The sequence below is a fragment of the Manis pentadactyla genome, chromosome 7 (genome assembly GCF_030020395.1).
Source record: "Manis pentadactyla isolate mManPen7 chromosome 7, mManPen7.hap1, whole genome shotgun sequence".
NCBI classification, from domain to species: domain Eukaryota; kingdom Metazoa; phylum Chordata; class Mammalia; order Pholidota; family Manidae; genus Manis; species Manis pentadactyla.
This window is the reverse complement of record NC_080025.1, coordinates 71234574-71250249: the sequence shown is the minus strand read 5'-3', so window position 1 is coordinate 71250249 and position 15676 is coordinate 71234574. Positions and strand designations below refer to the sequence as shown.

Here is a 15676-nt window from a genome sequence, read left to right as displayed (position 1 = left end):
TTTTTCTAATAAATAATAACCATTCATGTTAAGTGCTTCCTCTGTGTCAGATATTTGCTAAACACTCAATGTGTATTATTTAACTTAATCCACACAATAACCTTATGGTGTAGGAACCTGTCTTATTCTTATGCTCCAGATGTTGAGACCAGCTCAGAGAAGTTAAGCAGTATATTCAAAGTCACAGTCATATAGCTAGGCAGTAGATAGGCCCAGAATTTTGGCCAGATTTGCTTACTCTAGACCTAGAGCTTTAACATCTTTAATAATTTTTGAAAGTCTATGATTAGCTAAGCTTTTATCTGCCTGGATTTGAAGAGTTCTTTTTGGATTCTGTTATTTTCTGGCCACGTGGTCATTCCCCAGTCATTGGAGACTTTACCTGGCTCAGTTTCTCCCTTTCCACCCGGGTGCTTATACTGTCTTGGATGACTTTTATGGTGTTATGGATAACCACTCCTTGACTTTCACAGCAGCAATAATCTTACCTTCCCCTCACCCCAGCCATTTGCTCAGAGACTCACATCCTGGATTTTGTTGTTATTTGAAACTCTTCTGTCTCCAAAGTGACCTTTTCAAGCAGCCAGCTTAAATTAGTGAGCCCTCTCCCGGCTCTTCAGCTTACTTACTGTTCTCTCTGGGCCTTCTGTCCATTGATGCATCAATCTCCCTGTAGCTCCTTCCTGTCTTCATTCTCTTATCCAGCTTAGAGTAATGAGCATCATTTTATTTTCTTGCCCAAACTAAACTTCCTTTCACCTGTCATTTGTTATGCACAGCCCTGGCGAAAACAGCCATCTGCCTTCTTGGCCCCTGAACTCCCACATCTGATTGGTGCCAGAGAAAAACCTCACAATAAGGTGTACCCTCAACAGAAATTCTACTCCTCAGTAACCATTTTTATGCCAATCCTTGGCTCTTTTCAAACTCCCCGCGTCTCCACCACCTCCCATTCTTGCTCGGTGACTCTTGTTTTAGTTCACAAACAACAGAAGCCACCTGACAGACATTCCTCTGCTCTTCTCTGCCTACAAACATACTTCTCTTCTCTACAAACATGCCTATGCCTGGATCAGCTTCCCTCTCCCCCTCTCCTGTTATAACAGAGGAAGAATTGGTTCTGAAAAGTAATCATTCACTTATACTTCGGTTACCATATCCTCTGCCTTCTCAAGGACCTTACCTTGTTATCCTTCTCTTGTCTATCTGCAGTCTCTCCCTCTCAGCCAGGCCTTTCCCACTGGCATTCTCACGTTGGGCATCTTTACTTGGCTAATGGCCTCCTTAAAGCCATCGCCCTCTGGCTGGCCCCACATGTGGGATCTGCCCTTGCTTCCTGTCACAGTCTGACTCTGCAGTCACTTCTTACTGAATTACAAGTGGACCTCTGTATCCACCACTTGCCAAATTCAGTAGACACATAGTGATTTCACCTTGACCTTTGAGTGGCACTTGACCCTGTCCAGCACATTCTGTCTTCTGTTGGCTCCTGTGACGCCACAGTCTGCTGAGGTTTCTCCCAACAAATTTTTCTCGTGTGTCATCTTTGCCTGTGAAGTTAGAGTCTCTCAACCCTTTATCCCGGAGTCTGTCATGGTGTTGGCATTTTTCCAGTTTCATACAGCCGTTTCCAAGTTGTTTTCATGCAAGATTCCTTTCTCATTAGAGTTTCATTCTGTGCTGTTACAGTGTCTTCTATCCGTTTGTAGTGGCATCCTCTACCACGTTCTAGTTACCTTTGCTCTTTTGTAGAGGACATTGGCATTTGATTGCTTCTAGTTCATTTACCTTTGCTGTCATTACTCTTCTATATTGGTAACCTTATTAATAACTCCTACAGTCAACATTCCTTGACCTCTTCAGTTCAGGCAACCTTTACCCCACTCTACTTTGGTATATATGCTTGTGAATAGGGCTTTGGGTGAAAATATGAAGCTGTAAACTGAGATGTATCAGTCTTCAACCCCAATATGTGATTCCTTCTAGCTTGGCCATTCCTCTTTATGGTCCTGTTTGTGACATGATTCATTACATATTCTGCTGTAATAAACACCACTAACTTAGCAGCTTAAAACACAAATGTATTACCTTACAGCTCTGGGGCCAGAAGTCTTGCTGGGCTAAATCAAGGCATGAGCAGGGCTGGATTCCTTCTGGAGCCTCAAGAGAAAATCTCCTTCTTCCCTGTTTCTGCTTCCTGAGGGTGTCTGCGTCCACAGACTCACGGCCCCTGCCTTGCATCTCTACCCTCTTTCTGCCACCATCACTTTTCCTGCTATTGACCCTGATCCCCCTGACTCTCTTTTTTTCTTTTATTATTAAGGTATGATTGATATACACTCATGAAGGTTTCACATGAAAAAATAATGTGGTTACTACATTTACATTTACCCATATTTTCAAGTCCCCACCCATACCCCAGTGCAGTCACTATCCATCAGTGTAGTAAGATGCCACAGATCCACTATGTGCCTTCTCTGTGCTACCCTGTTCTCCCCACACCATGTGTACTAAACATAATACCCCTCAATCCCCATCTCCCTCCCTCCCCACCTGCCCTTCCACACCCCTCCCCTTTGGTAACCACTAATCCCTTCTTGGAGTCTGTGAGTTTGCTGCTATTTTGTTCCTTCAGTTTTGCTTCATTGCTATACTCCACAAATGAGGGAAATCATTTGGCACTTGTCTTTCTCTGCCTGGATTATTTCACTGAGCATAATATCCTCCAGCTCCATCTATGTTGTTGCAAATGGTAGGATTTGTTTCTTTCTTATGGCTGAATAGTATTCCATTGTGTATATGTACCACATCTTCTTCAGCCATTCATCTACTGTTGGACACTTAGGTTGCTTCCATATCTTGGCTGTTGTAAAAAGTGCTGCGATAAACATAGGCATGCATATGCCCCTGGCTCTCTCTTATAAGGACCTTGTGATTGCATGGGGCCCACTTGGATAATCCAGAATAATTTCCTCATCTCAAAAACCTTAACATCTGCAAAGTCCCTCGTACCATGGGAGCAAACACATTCACAGGTTCCTGGGATTAGAGTTTGGACAGGCGTGGGGGAGGGGCATTATCCCACCTACCAAACCTGGCCAAGACTTTGCTCTTTTTACTCCTAATAACCTCCTTCCATTTCTGCTCTTCTTAAAATTGTTCTACCCAGAGAAGCCACCTCAGATCACCTCAGTTCCTCCCCTAAAGCCCTCGAGTGCCTTTTCTTTACACTGAGATGGGAAGTTTAGGGTAAAACCAAAACTCCCTCCTGTGGCTACACAAGGCCCTACATAATCTGCCCTCTGCATCACCTCTGATTTCCCCACAGTCAATCTCCTTCACTCTGCTCTTGTCACACAGGGCATTCAGTTTGGGTTTGAGACACACCAAGCTTACATGCACCCCAGGAACTTTGCATTTGCTCTTTCTGCTTGGAATGTTCTGTCTTCAAGTGTCCACTTGACTCTCTGTATCCTTCCTGAGGCCTCAGTTCAGGTGCCTTCTCAGAGAGACATTCTCCGACCAGCCAGTCTGTGGCAGCTGGCCCTGCCTGTCTCTGTGGTCAGAGCTCCACAGGGCAGGGTTTTGCATGTTTTCTTCATTGCTGCACTCCTGGTACCTAGAACAGTCCCTGGACTTTAATAGGTACTTTGATACTGAATGAATGTTGAATATATCTATTTCCTTGTTTACTGTGCACTAGAATGTAAGCTTTATGAGGACAAGTAGCTTGTCTTATTCACTATTACTGTCAGTACCTGGAGCCAAGCCTGTCTCTTACTAGGTGCTTAAGAAATATCTTTTGAATGTTAAAGAAAGAAATGAATGAATGAATGGATGGATGGATGGATGGATGGATGGATGGATTCATTCACTGATTTCCCTCTCCAGCCCAGGCACCATGGTAAGGTTTGCCATCCAGCCTGCCGAATAGTATGTAAACCACTGTCCTGCCAGCACTTTCTACCTCTTTGCCCGGGGAAGCCCAGCCCTCATGCATCAGTGCCTGTCAACCTTCCTTCTTTGAGGTTCTGCTTCACCCCCTTTCTGTCCCCTATCGGCATCTAACCAAACATGTTCCCATTCCCTTATATTGAAAGGGCTCCAATTACAACTCATTTGTGTCTCTGTCTTACATTTTACCTGATGTGTTACAGCTTTTTTTGTTCTACCTGCTCCTGAATTATAAGCTCCTGAAAAATCTTTACTTTCATATCTCTAAAACCAATTATAGTACCTGATTATATTGCACATTATTATATTGTATGACTAATAAGCAGTATTTTTTTTTTGAGAGGGCATATCTTATATTTATTGATCAAATGGTTGTTAATAACAATAAAATTCTGTATAGGGGGCTCAATGCACAATCATTAATCAACCCCAAGCCTAATTCTCAACAGTCTCCAATCTTCTGAAGTATAACGAACAAGTTCTTACATGGTGAACAAGTTCTTACATGGTGAATAAGTTCTTAATAAGCATTTTTATTAAGTCTCATTTTTATCCTCATAACAACTCTGTGAGGCTTGCTGTGTATATGACAGATTGGATGCCTCTGTTGCAGAAAGATCTACCCCTTTGCAACTGTGAGGTTCTTGAGGCATCAGGGATATCTTGTTTCTCCTAGTAGTTCCAGCATCCACCATGACCCTTGGTTCAGATTCTTGAAACAGGTGTTTCCTTTATTCTCTAGGATGTTGCTCCTTCTCAGTTTATTTCCTATATTTTCTCTTATAGTCTTTTTGATTGATTTACCTATAAAGATGTGTAAGATTTCATTAACTAGTTGTCCCTTGACGTTGCATCCCCTTCTAGTAACCATCTCCTCTCTCCTTCCTTCTGCCCCAAGGTCATAAAAGGACAGCTAACATATCCCCATTACTTCATCTCTAAATTATCCTTAATCTCACTCACTCTTTCTCTCTTCCTGGATGATCTTTTCCACTCCCGTGACTTCTGCTACATATGCTAGTGTCACAAAACTACACCTCATACTGAATTCTCTCCATGTGCTTCCTGGGTAACACTCCCAGGAGGGGCCATTAGACAGGACTACGGGGGACTTTGCTCTCCTTTGCCCCCAAGCCCTTGCGTCTTCGGGTCGGCCTGGGCTCAGTGCAGGTGCCTCTCCGCTTCACACCGCAAGCTTGGGAGACTGGAGTCTTCTTGGGCACATAGCGATCGTTCCTATCTGCTTGCCCTTCTTCCTGCCTGGAATGCCTTCGCCCTGCTGACCTTTCAGAACTGGGAGGAAGCATTTTTACTGGTTGAATTTGTTCTCCTGGGTCCTTGTCCCTGCTGTAACAAAGAACTGAAAGGCAGAGACCCTGTAAGTAAGCAGAGGGAAAGCTGTATTTGAATATGCTCCAAGGGAAGGGTGGGCCAGAGTTAAAAGGTAGGTAAGGCCCCAGTCGTTAGGCTGGAGGCTCTGGTTGGGAGGTGGCTGACAAGGTGGGTTATTTGATTTGCAGGGCCACCTGTATAGCCATCCCCCTGGTGGAGCATGACCTTACCCAGGCTGAGGTGTGGTTCGGAAGTTTGCAGTTCTGTTCATTGTGCCTGTTTTGGGATCTGGCTGGGGAAGAAGTTACCTCCCTGCAAAGCCTTTTTTGTCTTCACCTGGGACCCCTGACCTGGGCAGGATTTAAGAGGCTTTTTCTTTAAACCTTACCTGGACGGCTTCTTCTGTGAACCTTGTCTTCCCCTTTTCCGGCTTCTCATGTCTGTCTTTCTACCTAACAGCATCACCTCCTTTTAACAAGCTTTCCACTAAGAAGGGGATACTGCTTGCTCAATTTTGTGTCTGCTCTACTCTGCGCACGGTGCTTTCCAAGCATGCAGGATATGTATTGTGTGTAACTTCTTTTGCTTTGCCCTCCATTCTCTTTAAACACTCTGAAGGTGGGAATTAGATCTTTGGTATTTATACCTGCCTTTTATCAGTCATTGAGTAAGCATTGAGTACATGTTTATTTACAACTTGCTTGTTTTTGTTATGGCCAATGGTTACTTTCTTCCCTGTTCTGTGGACTGTCATTAATTTCTACCAAGAACTCTTCTGCTTTTTATGTCCATTTGTCAATTCAATACTTATTCCTACTTATTACTGCTGTGAGTTCCTTGTCAGCTAATTCTAGGATAGTTTCCTATCTCTTTGTGAATATAGTTACATTGTAAAGTCTTACTTTCTGCTCTTGTGTCTTTTGTGTTGCCTGATCTGAACTCTTCTTTTTTTATATTCCCTGCCTGGAACTAGACATTTTCCCTAGTTTCCTCCATAGATTACTAACCTGTTGATTGCATCTGTGTCATGCCTGGACAGGACAGCCACCTGCTTTGGAGTTTATCCACAACTGGCTCCATCCTGTTTCTGGTCTTGTCTTTCATTTGGTTTTTCAGTCCTTAACTAGTTCCTTGAATTACATCGGAGAAGTATTAATTGCTTCCCAAGTGGCCTGTCGCTGAGCCCATTCCTCTCACTGAGTCCTCTTCTCATCACTTTCTGGATGCGGAGAAGTTTACTTCTCATAACTTGCCTACCGATTAAAGAAATTATGAACGTCTATACTTGTCAGTGATTATGGCCATATCCTATCTTTTCAGGAAATCTGTTCTGTGGGATGTATGCATCTAACTCATTCCTTGCCTCGTTGTTCTCCCTGTTGAGGTCTAATTATATTAGAATTGTTAGCATTTATGCTAATACCATTATGCAGCAGATCTTTAAACCCAAGCCCTTTCTCAAAGCAACAAAACATGTTCCTTCAGCGGTGTCCCCAGGGGGGGCTTTTGGCCATCAATTTTTTTCTGGATTAAAATATCTTGAGAAGAAAAGTGCCTTCTGTTTTTGGAAATCAGAGCAACAAACACTATAGTTATGTTACTGTACTGTAAAGGCTTTTACAGTTTCGCAGAATGTAATCTCTCTCATCAAACCTCATATAATTTTCTATCCTGTCATCAAACTTCATAAGGAAGAAAAGAAGACAGACTGAGTCCATATGAAGTAGGTCAGAAGTCAATAGAAGAATTAAATGCCCATTTATTTTTTTTTCTTTTTAAAATAATATTTATATGACCTTAGGTGCTAAATTTATTATATCATGTATAAACAGAAAAGCTACAGAAAAATAGAAAACTACAGCCTGGAAGCAATAAAGCCTTGGTGAAAAAACATTTTCTCATAAATAAACTCTAATCAACATATCAACAAAGAGGCCAAAGTTAAAATTATTGCTTGCATAATAATACGAAGGATAACCATGAAAATGTCTTTTGAAGCCAATTGCCTGTTTTATTGTGTTTATTTATTCATTTATTTGTTACTTTCAGGTATATAGCATAGTGATTTGATAATTGTATACATTACAGAATGCTCACCAATTAGGTATACTTACCAGCTGTCACCACAAAGTTATTACCATATTATTGACTATATTCCTTGTGCTGTGCTTTTCATCCCCATTACTTGTTTATTTTATAATTGGAAGTTTGTACCTTTTCATTCCCTTCACCTATTTCACCTACTCCTCACTCTCCTCCCCTATGGCAACCACAGTTTGTTTTCTGTATTTATGAGTCTGTTTCCGTTTTCTTTCTTTGTTCATTTGTTGTTGTTTTTTTTTAGTTTCTGCATGTAAGTGAAATCATACGGTATTTGTCTTTTTCTACTTGGTGTATTTTACTTAGCATAACACCATCTAGATCCATCCATGCTGTCACAAATAGCAAGAGTTCTTCCTTATGGCTGAATAATATCCCATTGGGTATATATACACCACATCTTTTTTTTTTTTTGTAGACAATTATTTTTTATTGAAGGGTAGTTGACACACAGTATTACATTACATTAGTTTCAGGTGTACAACATAGTGATTCAACATTTATATACATGATAATTCTAGGTACCAGCTATTACCATACCAAGTTCTTACTATATTTTGACTATATTCCTTATGCTATACATTACATCCCGGTTACTTACTTATTTTACAATTGAAAGTGTGTACTTTTTTTTGTTTGTTTGTTTGTGAGGGCATCTCTCATAATTATTGATCAAATGGTTGTTAACAACAATAAAATTCTGTATAAGGGAGTCAATGCTCAGTGCACAATCATTAATCCACCCCAAGCCTAATTTTCATCAGTCTCCAATCTTCTGAGGCATAACAAACAAGTTCTTACATGGAGAACAAATTCTTACATAGTGAATAAGTTACATGGTGAACAGTACAAGGGCAGTCATCTCAGAAACTTTCGGTTTTGCTCATGCATTATGAACTATAAACAGTTCAAATATGAATACTCATTTGATTTTTATACTTGATTTATATGTGGATACCACATTTCTCTCTTTATTATTATTATTTTTAATTACACCACATCTTCTTTATCCATTCATCTATTGATGGGCACTTAGGTTGCTTCCTTATGTTAGGTATTAGAAATAATGCAGCAATAAACATAGGGGTCCATGTATTTTTTTCAAATTAGTGTTTTTTCTTTGGATAAATACCCAGAAGTGGAATTACTAGGTCAGATCCTATTTCTGTTTTTAATTCTTTGAGGACCTTCCATATTGTTTTCCTTCATGGCTGTACCATTTTACGATCCCACCAACAGTGCATGAGGGTTCCCTTTTTCCCATATCCTCTGCAATACTTGTTATTTCTTGTCTTTTTGATAGTAGCCATTCTAAGGGCTGTGAGGTGACATCTCCTTGTAGTTTCATTTGCATTTTCCCTGATGATTAGCGATATGCAGCATGTTTTCATCTGACTGTTGGCCTTCTGTATGTGTTTGGAAAAATGTCTATTCAGGTCCTGTGCCTGTTTTTAAACTGGGTTATTTGGGGTTTTCTGGTGTTGATTTGCGTGAGGTTTTTTTAAAATAAATATTTCTGATATTAACTCCTTATCAGATATATAATTTTTTCTTTCTCTCTTTTTTTTTAGTTTCGCTATTCAAATTGGCTTGATAGGTTGTATATGTTGCTGGGGACTGTGGCTGCCATCATCCACGGAGCTGCACTCCCCCTCATGATGCTGGTTTTTGGAGACATGACAGATAGCTTTTCATATCCAGGAGATGCTGAAGGTTCCCTAAACATGACTAATCCCAGTAAGTATTGTTTGTGGTACTAATTTTATTGGAGACTTGAAGGAAAATCAGTCACTTAGAGTGATGCTTGTGGAGTCCTGATTACATATGCACTAGTGTGTTCCGCACTGTGTCTGAGCTGTGGTTCATGTGCACAGTGAGCTTGAAAGAATATTGACAAGCACTAGAATGCACAGTGGAAGTGCTAACAGAGATGCATAGAAAAAGAGTAAGCTCTGTGAAGTCAGAAATATGTGAGCAAGTTTCAAGGAAAGAGGTATGGGAGTCTAATCTTGACCTTTAACAAGTAGGAATCAGTTATGACAGTCTCTGACATAGTGGATATGGGTGTCAGAGATGAGAGTCCAGGATGATTCTAAAGTTTTTAGCATGAGAACAAGATAAACTGGATGCAGTTGCCATCAGCTGAGATGAGGACAGTGGAGATAGTAGGTTTAGGCAGTAAATACCAAACATTTAATTTTGAGTAATGTTGCAGTATAGGCTTTTTAGAAATAGATGCTGAAATGGAGAAATGGTGCCAAGAGAAGTTTTGTTTGTGTATTTTAGGATGGGAGAAATAAGAGCTTTTGCATATACTAATGGAAATGATCTAAGAGAGAGGAGAGAATGATGCTTTGAGAGAGGGGAAGAGATTTGCTTGAGTGGTATCCTTGAGAAAGGTTGGGATCTACTGCTCAAGAGAAAATACCTACTTTAGATAGGAGCACAGGTAGTTCATCCATAGTAACAGGTGGGAAGGGAGAGAATTTGAGTGCCAGTACCCAAAGGTGAGTAGACAAAGAGGTAAGAATCTGTGGAAGTTTTCTTATTACTTCAGTTTTCTCAGTGAAGTAGGAAATAAGACATTTGGCTGATAAAGAAAGGAGATCTAAAACAGTCCTCTAGGAGAGTGGGGGAGTGGATGGACTAGCGACCCAGTCTGGGTGTCATACACAGTCTCCCACAGTCACCCCTGATTGAGGAAGGACTGGCTGAAAGCTCTTTGCCTCCATGTCACCTGTGGTCAAGCACAGATTGATTTAAACTGAACGACCCAAAGGCATACCCTGGCATATACTCAAGTGTAGAAATGTTGATAATGCCTGTTTGAGAATAAACACACTTGACACTACAGCTACCATGGAGCTTTTACAATGACCTTCCACGTTTGGACATGTAAGTTTCTGATGATTGCTTTGGATCCTTTCCCCAGAACCATGCACATAAATATTCATACCAAAGGGGTATTTATGGATGCTCTGATACTTGTCCATGTGTCTTGGGAACTCCTTTGTGATCTTGAAGAGCATATTGTTTAGCCTGAGGCAGGAGTGCTTCAGTTCTGTGAATGCAGGTAATGAGTTGGGCCAGAAAATTCTTATGCATTTATTATGTCCCTTCAAGGCATTCAAAAGCACCTGCGAAGAGACGTACCACCTTTGAATGAGCACCTTTCTTTTATGCCATTCATCAAAGGGTAGTTTCCAGCACTGTCCAAATTCACCAGTTCCTATGCATGCTATATTTGGCATTATTCTTTGGAGTTAGTTCCCTTACCACTTCACCTTGGGAGAATCAAACCTTTCAGTGTTCTCTGGTAGCTCAGCAGACCTCAGGTGTACATCTGTACCCATTCTGATCCTATCTGCTTTTTTATGAAGTCCGGTTGTGTACATTGATCTAAGTGTGGGGGGGTGTTATACTAATTATGTTGTGCACCTGCATGCACTATTCAAAGGGACAGGTGTTGAATTTATCTATATTAATAAGGAAATATTGGGTTATTAAAAAGACTGGAAGCTTGGCCCAGTCTGGGAAGAACAGACCATTAAATGGCTGCCTGAAGCTAACAGAACTGAACTCTGATGGGCCACAGTGAAGTCAACTTGTGCTATGTCCAGTGTTCTTTTTTTCAAACTGCCTTAATAGTTGCATGCATTGTGTTTCCATTACCCAGCTGTTAATAGGCTCTTTTATAAGAAAACAGTTGATCTCTTTAAGTAGAAAGAAATCTTTTCCTTGGCTTTACCTGGACCACCCATAGACATGTGAGATGAACAGTAATCTGATTTGGTTTTCTGATAGCATGCATTAGTTCCCAGATGACAGGCCAGCTTGTGGAGCCTAGCTCCCTCCTAGGCCCATGTGTCTGCATACTGATTAGAGTCTCCCAGGCCAGATAATGGCTGCATTGTCATGTACTTATAATTCAAACTTCATCATTATAGATATCCAGGTCGTATGGTTTCTCATTGGGGTTGTAGTTTCCATTGCATTTCTTGCCAATCCTTTGCACCAGCTCACTCTTCTAATTGTGGGAAAACTTAGAGAAATATTTGGAGGTTTGCCTCTGGATAGAGAGCAAGTTCTGGAATTGGATTCCCTGGCACTAAAACCCCACCTTTACCACTTTTGGTTTTGGGGTTTGGAGAATTTCTTCATCCTTTAATTTCCTTTTCTATAAAATAGCTGGATAACAATAGAATCTACTTCATGAAGTGATTGTGAGAATTAAATGGATTCATCATTTAAGGCTCACGGACCAGGGCTGAGTCATAAAAAGTACTCAACAAATGTCAATTATTATTAAGAAGAAACACATGCTTCCATATTCCTCACAAATGCACCCACGTAACTTGCAGTGATGGTATGGTTCCTTATATCATTTCATCTTCAGAGAGCTTTGTCATCCTACCTCAATTTTTCTGGTTGTTGAAAGCTTGGGACAAACCCCGAGCTCCTCATTACCTATTATACATGTGGATAATTGCCCCATTCAGCAGCATTGCCTTAGTAACTGGCAACTACTGGCCATGCCTTTAACGGAAGGCAGGGGTCCTCGAACTGTAGTGCATTGGCCAAATCTGGCCAGCTGCCTCTTTTTGTACTGTTTGTGACCTAAAAATGGTTCTAACATTTTTAAATCTTTGGGAAAAAAAAAAGAATTCTACTTTGTGACACACGAAAATTATAAAATTAAAATTTCAGTATATATAAATAAAGTTTTAATGGAACACAGCCGTGCCCATTCATTTGCATATAACCTATGACTGGCTTCTTACCACAGTGGTGCAGTAGAGTAGTTGTGACAGAGACCATATGGGTACACAAAGCCTAAAATATTTACCATCTGACCCTTCACAGAAGAAGTTGCTTATCTCTGAGGTGGGGTGTTGAGTACGGGTCTATTATCTTTAATTAATCCATCACCGAATTTGTATTAAGCATTCTATGTGCCAGGCACAGTACATATCCTAAGTATTCATTCCCAATCCCCAAGAAATTTAGTATAGTAGGAGGAATGGACAAGTGAACTAACAAATACAGCTGGATATGATTGATTTTATGATAGAGATACACAAAATGCTTGGGAAAGGAGACAAAGGGCAGCTGAATTCTATATGTAGGAATCATGAGAGGCTTCCAGAATTGGTGAGGACCAAGTGTGGTCAGTAGAGTACCTTTCGTGTGCACAAAATAAACATGTTCTGTGTAACAAGTGAAACCATTTTAAAGTAAATACTAAAAAAAAAAAAGTTAATATCCTTCTCACCACTACTTCTCATTATCACTCCCCTGTTAGATACCCTTCCACATATTTTCAAAGGCAGAATGCTATCTATGATGCAATTCTTAGTCCAAGATGCTCAGTTATCTTTCACTAGCCTGCTTTTCCACAGATTCAGGCTTCCAAATCTTCTAGATGGGGAGGTAACAGAGAGAGAGCACCAGAAGTTTTCATGCTGGTTCTAGAAATGGCAGCAGAGAAGCTCTTTGTTGCTTCTGGAAGGACAACCGGCCTACTGCATTTCTGGGGCCCCAGATACTCTGACCTTACTTCTTCCCCTTCCCCAGATAGAACCTTAATTACCTCTCCGTGAGGACCAGCTAGGTACTAGTGCCTGCTTGTTGGACAAGACATATTCCATGGATAGAGAGACTTGGATTTGCTAAGGCTTTTGAAAGCCTGAGTTTTATACTAAAAATAGGATCTAACTCAACAGCTCTAAAAAGTCTGAGTAGATCCTTCTCTGCTGCTGCAAAGAGACCCCTCATGAGTTTTCTCTTCTCCTGATGACTTGTCCTGATTATATGTCACCATTTGTCTTGTCCTTTTTGTTGTGGATCTGATTTCCTGACACCTTTCTCCATCTAATTCCATAGAATTGTTAGCATTTTCCTTTGCCTTAAAATTGTTGATATTCCGGTCCTGTCACATCAGTTTTGTGAACAAAGCTTAACCATTGCTGAATCTCTGTAGTATTTCGTGAATTGTCATGTTCCTCATGAGACTGATGACTCTCTGGAAATTAGCCTAGGTAATGTGATTGTGACTTTAGACATGTTGTGTCAAACATGACATGTTGGTACAAGTGTAATTGACATCCAGGCAGTTGAAGAAATGAGACAGAATTTGGCATACTGAATAGGACTAGAGATTGGCAATATTTAAATGGAAGGGATGTTAAATCTCCGGATAGGATATGGAGGAAAGTAAAAGTATTGGAGGAAAGATTCAATTGTGTACAATAAGCTAAGGAGCATTTAATATGTGCAGGGCACATAGTGCTCTACATAGATTAACTCCTTTACCCCTTTCCTGCCTGTGAGGTTGATACTGATATCATGTGTGCTTTACAGATTGGGAAATTGGGGCCTAGAGTGTTAAGTAAATTTAAAAAAAAATGGTGGCATGAGAAGTGAGGCAGAAACCTCATCCGAAAACCACATATAACATGAAAATACAGCAAATACAACTAATTGTGAAAGAGTGACTGGAAACAAGACTGCAACAGATGGCCTACATCTGGGGAAAAGAGAAGATCTCTCAGAAAAGGATAAAGTAGTAAAGTTGCAATCCCATGGAACCGAAGCCCTCCCCTCACCCCAGCTCACCAGTGGGAGGAAGAGAAATGGAGCGGGGAGGGAGTAGAAGCCCAGGGGAGGGAGCTAAACACCCACCCCTGGAGATCTGCTCCAGGAGCATGAACTCACATGGTGCTCTGGAGATTACTGGGGTTGGAAAGCAAAGACAGGCTGAATACTTGGAGAGACTGAGATTCCAGCCACTTATGGAGAACAGTTACCTACAACAGGCCACTCCAGGGCAAAAGAAAGGCAGGCACTTTGAAAGACTTCCCAATAGCAAGAGGGCTGCTAAAAGGACAAGGATTACATAGAGCTTGCTGCTCAGGAGAAAGGACAGGTGGACAAAATTGGCACACTCAGCCAAGCAGGTTGGGAACTTTCAGGAGCTTCAGGCGCTTCTTCCCACTGGCTGACAATTAAAGTGTGGAGGCCTTCCATTGCGATAAGCAGCCTACCACTCCTTCTTCCTGGCTGGCACGGGTTCCCAAACCTGCTGCCCACACCACTGCATCAGGCCAGCCAGAGGGCAGCCCCACCTATGGCAGCTATAATGGCGCAACACAGAGGCTCCTCCACGCACGCTCGGCTAGCTGGCCTGGGCAGCAGAGACAGGCACTGCAGTCGGGAAGCAGGAAAGAGCTCTTTCCTCCTTTCAGGCACTTGTGCCCGGTGCCTGCAACCTCTGTCATTGCTCCAAGTGCTGGGCAGCTCCACAGAGTAGAGCTTCTGGGCATTAGAGGGTGCTGCCTTCGTGAAGTTATTATTCCATAGTAATCATTAGAAATATGAAATGGCAGAAGAATCTTGTACAAACCAAAATCCCTGAAACACCAGAAAAAGGGCTAAGTAAACTGAAATCACAATCTTCCTGATAAAGATTTCAAAATAAAAATCATAAACATGCTCATGGGGCAACAGAAAAATATTCAAGACTGCAGGGAGAACTTCAAGAAAGAGATAGAAACTGAAAAATACAGTGTCTGAAATGAAACATACAATGGAGGGATATAAAAGCAGATTAGATGAGGTAGAGGAGACAGTAAATGAAATAGATATTAGAGAACAGGACTACAAAGAAGCTGGGGCACAGACAGAAAAAAGCATCTCTAAGAATGAAAGAATAATAACAGAACTGTAGCCAATCCAAACACAACAATATTAGCATTTTAGGGACATCATAAGAAGAAGAGAGAGAAAAAGGGATAGAAAATCTCTTTGAGGAAATAATTGCAGAAAACTTCCCTAACCTGGGGAAGGAAATAGTCTTTCAGGCCTTGGAGGGGCAGATCTCCCAACTCAAGGGAGTAAAGGACGACAACACTAAGACATGTAATAATTAAAATGGCAAAAATCAAGAACAAGGGCAGAGTATTAAAAGCAGCCAGAGAGAGAAAAAAGATCACATACAAAGGAAAACCTATCAGGTTATCAGCAGACTTCTCACCACACACCTTACAGGCCAGAAGGGAGTGGCATGATATATTTAATTCAATGAAACAGGAGGGCCTTAGGCCAAGAATATTCTACCCATCAAGATTGTCATTTAAATTTGAAGCAGAGATTAAACAATTTCCAGATAATCAAAGTTGAGGGAATTTACTTCCCACAAACCATCTCTACAGTGTGTTTTAAAGGAACTTCTCTAGATAGACATGCTCCTAAGGCTAAATAGGAGAAATTGGAGAAAATAAAACCACAGTAA

General features: G+C 41.1%; 1 protein-coding gene across 2 annotated transcripts in view; it reads left to right on the top strand.

Moving 5' to 3' along the window:
* The window catches only part of ABCB1 (ATP binding cassette subfamily B member 1), a 223087-nt gene that overhangs the window by 126575 nt on the left and 80836 nt on the right, over positions 1-15676 (top strand). For both annotated transcript variants that reach the window (XM_057504470.1, XM_036911836.2), the window contains exon 4: positions 8958-9123. In XM_057504470.1, coding sequence (XP_057360453.1) covers positions 8958-9123 — 166 coding nt within the window. The remainder of the gene's footprint in view (positions 1-8957; positions 9124-15676) is intronic.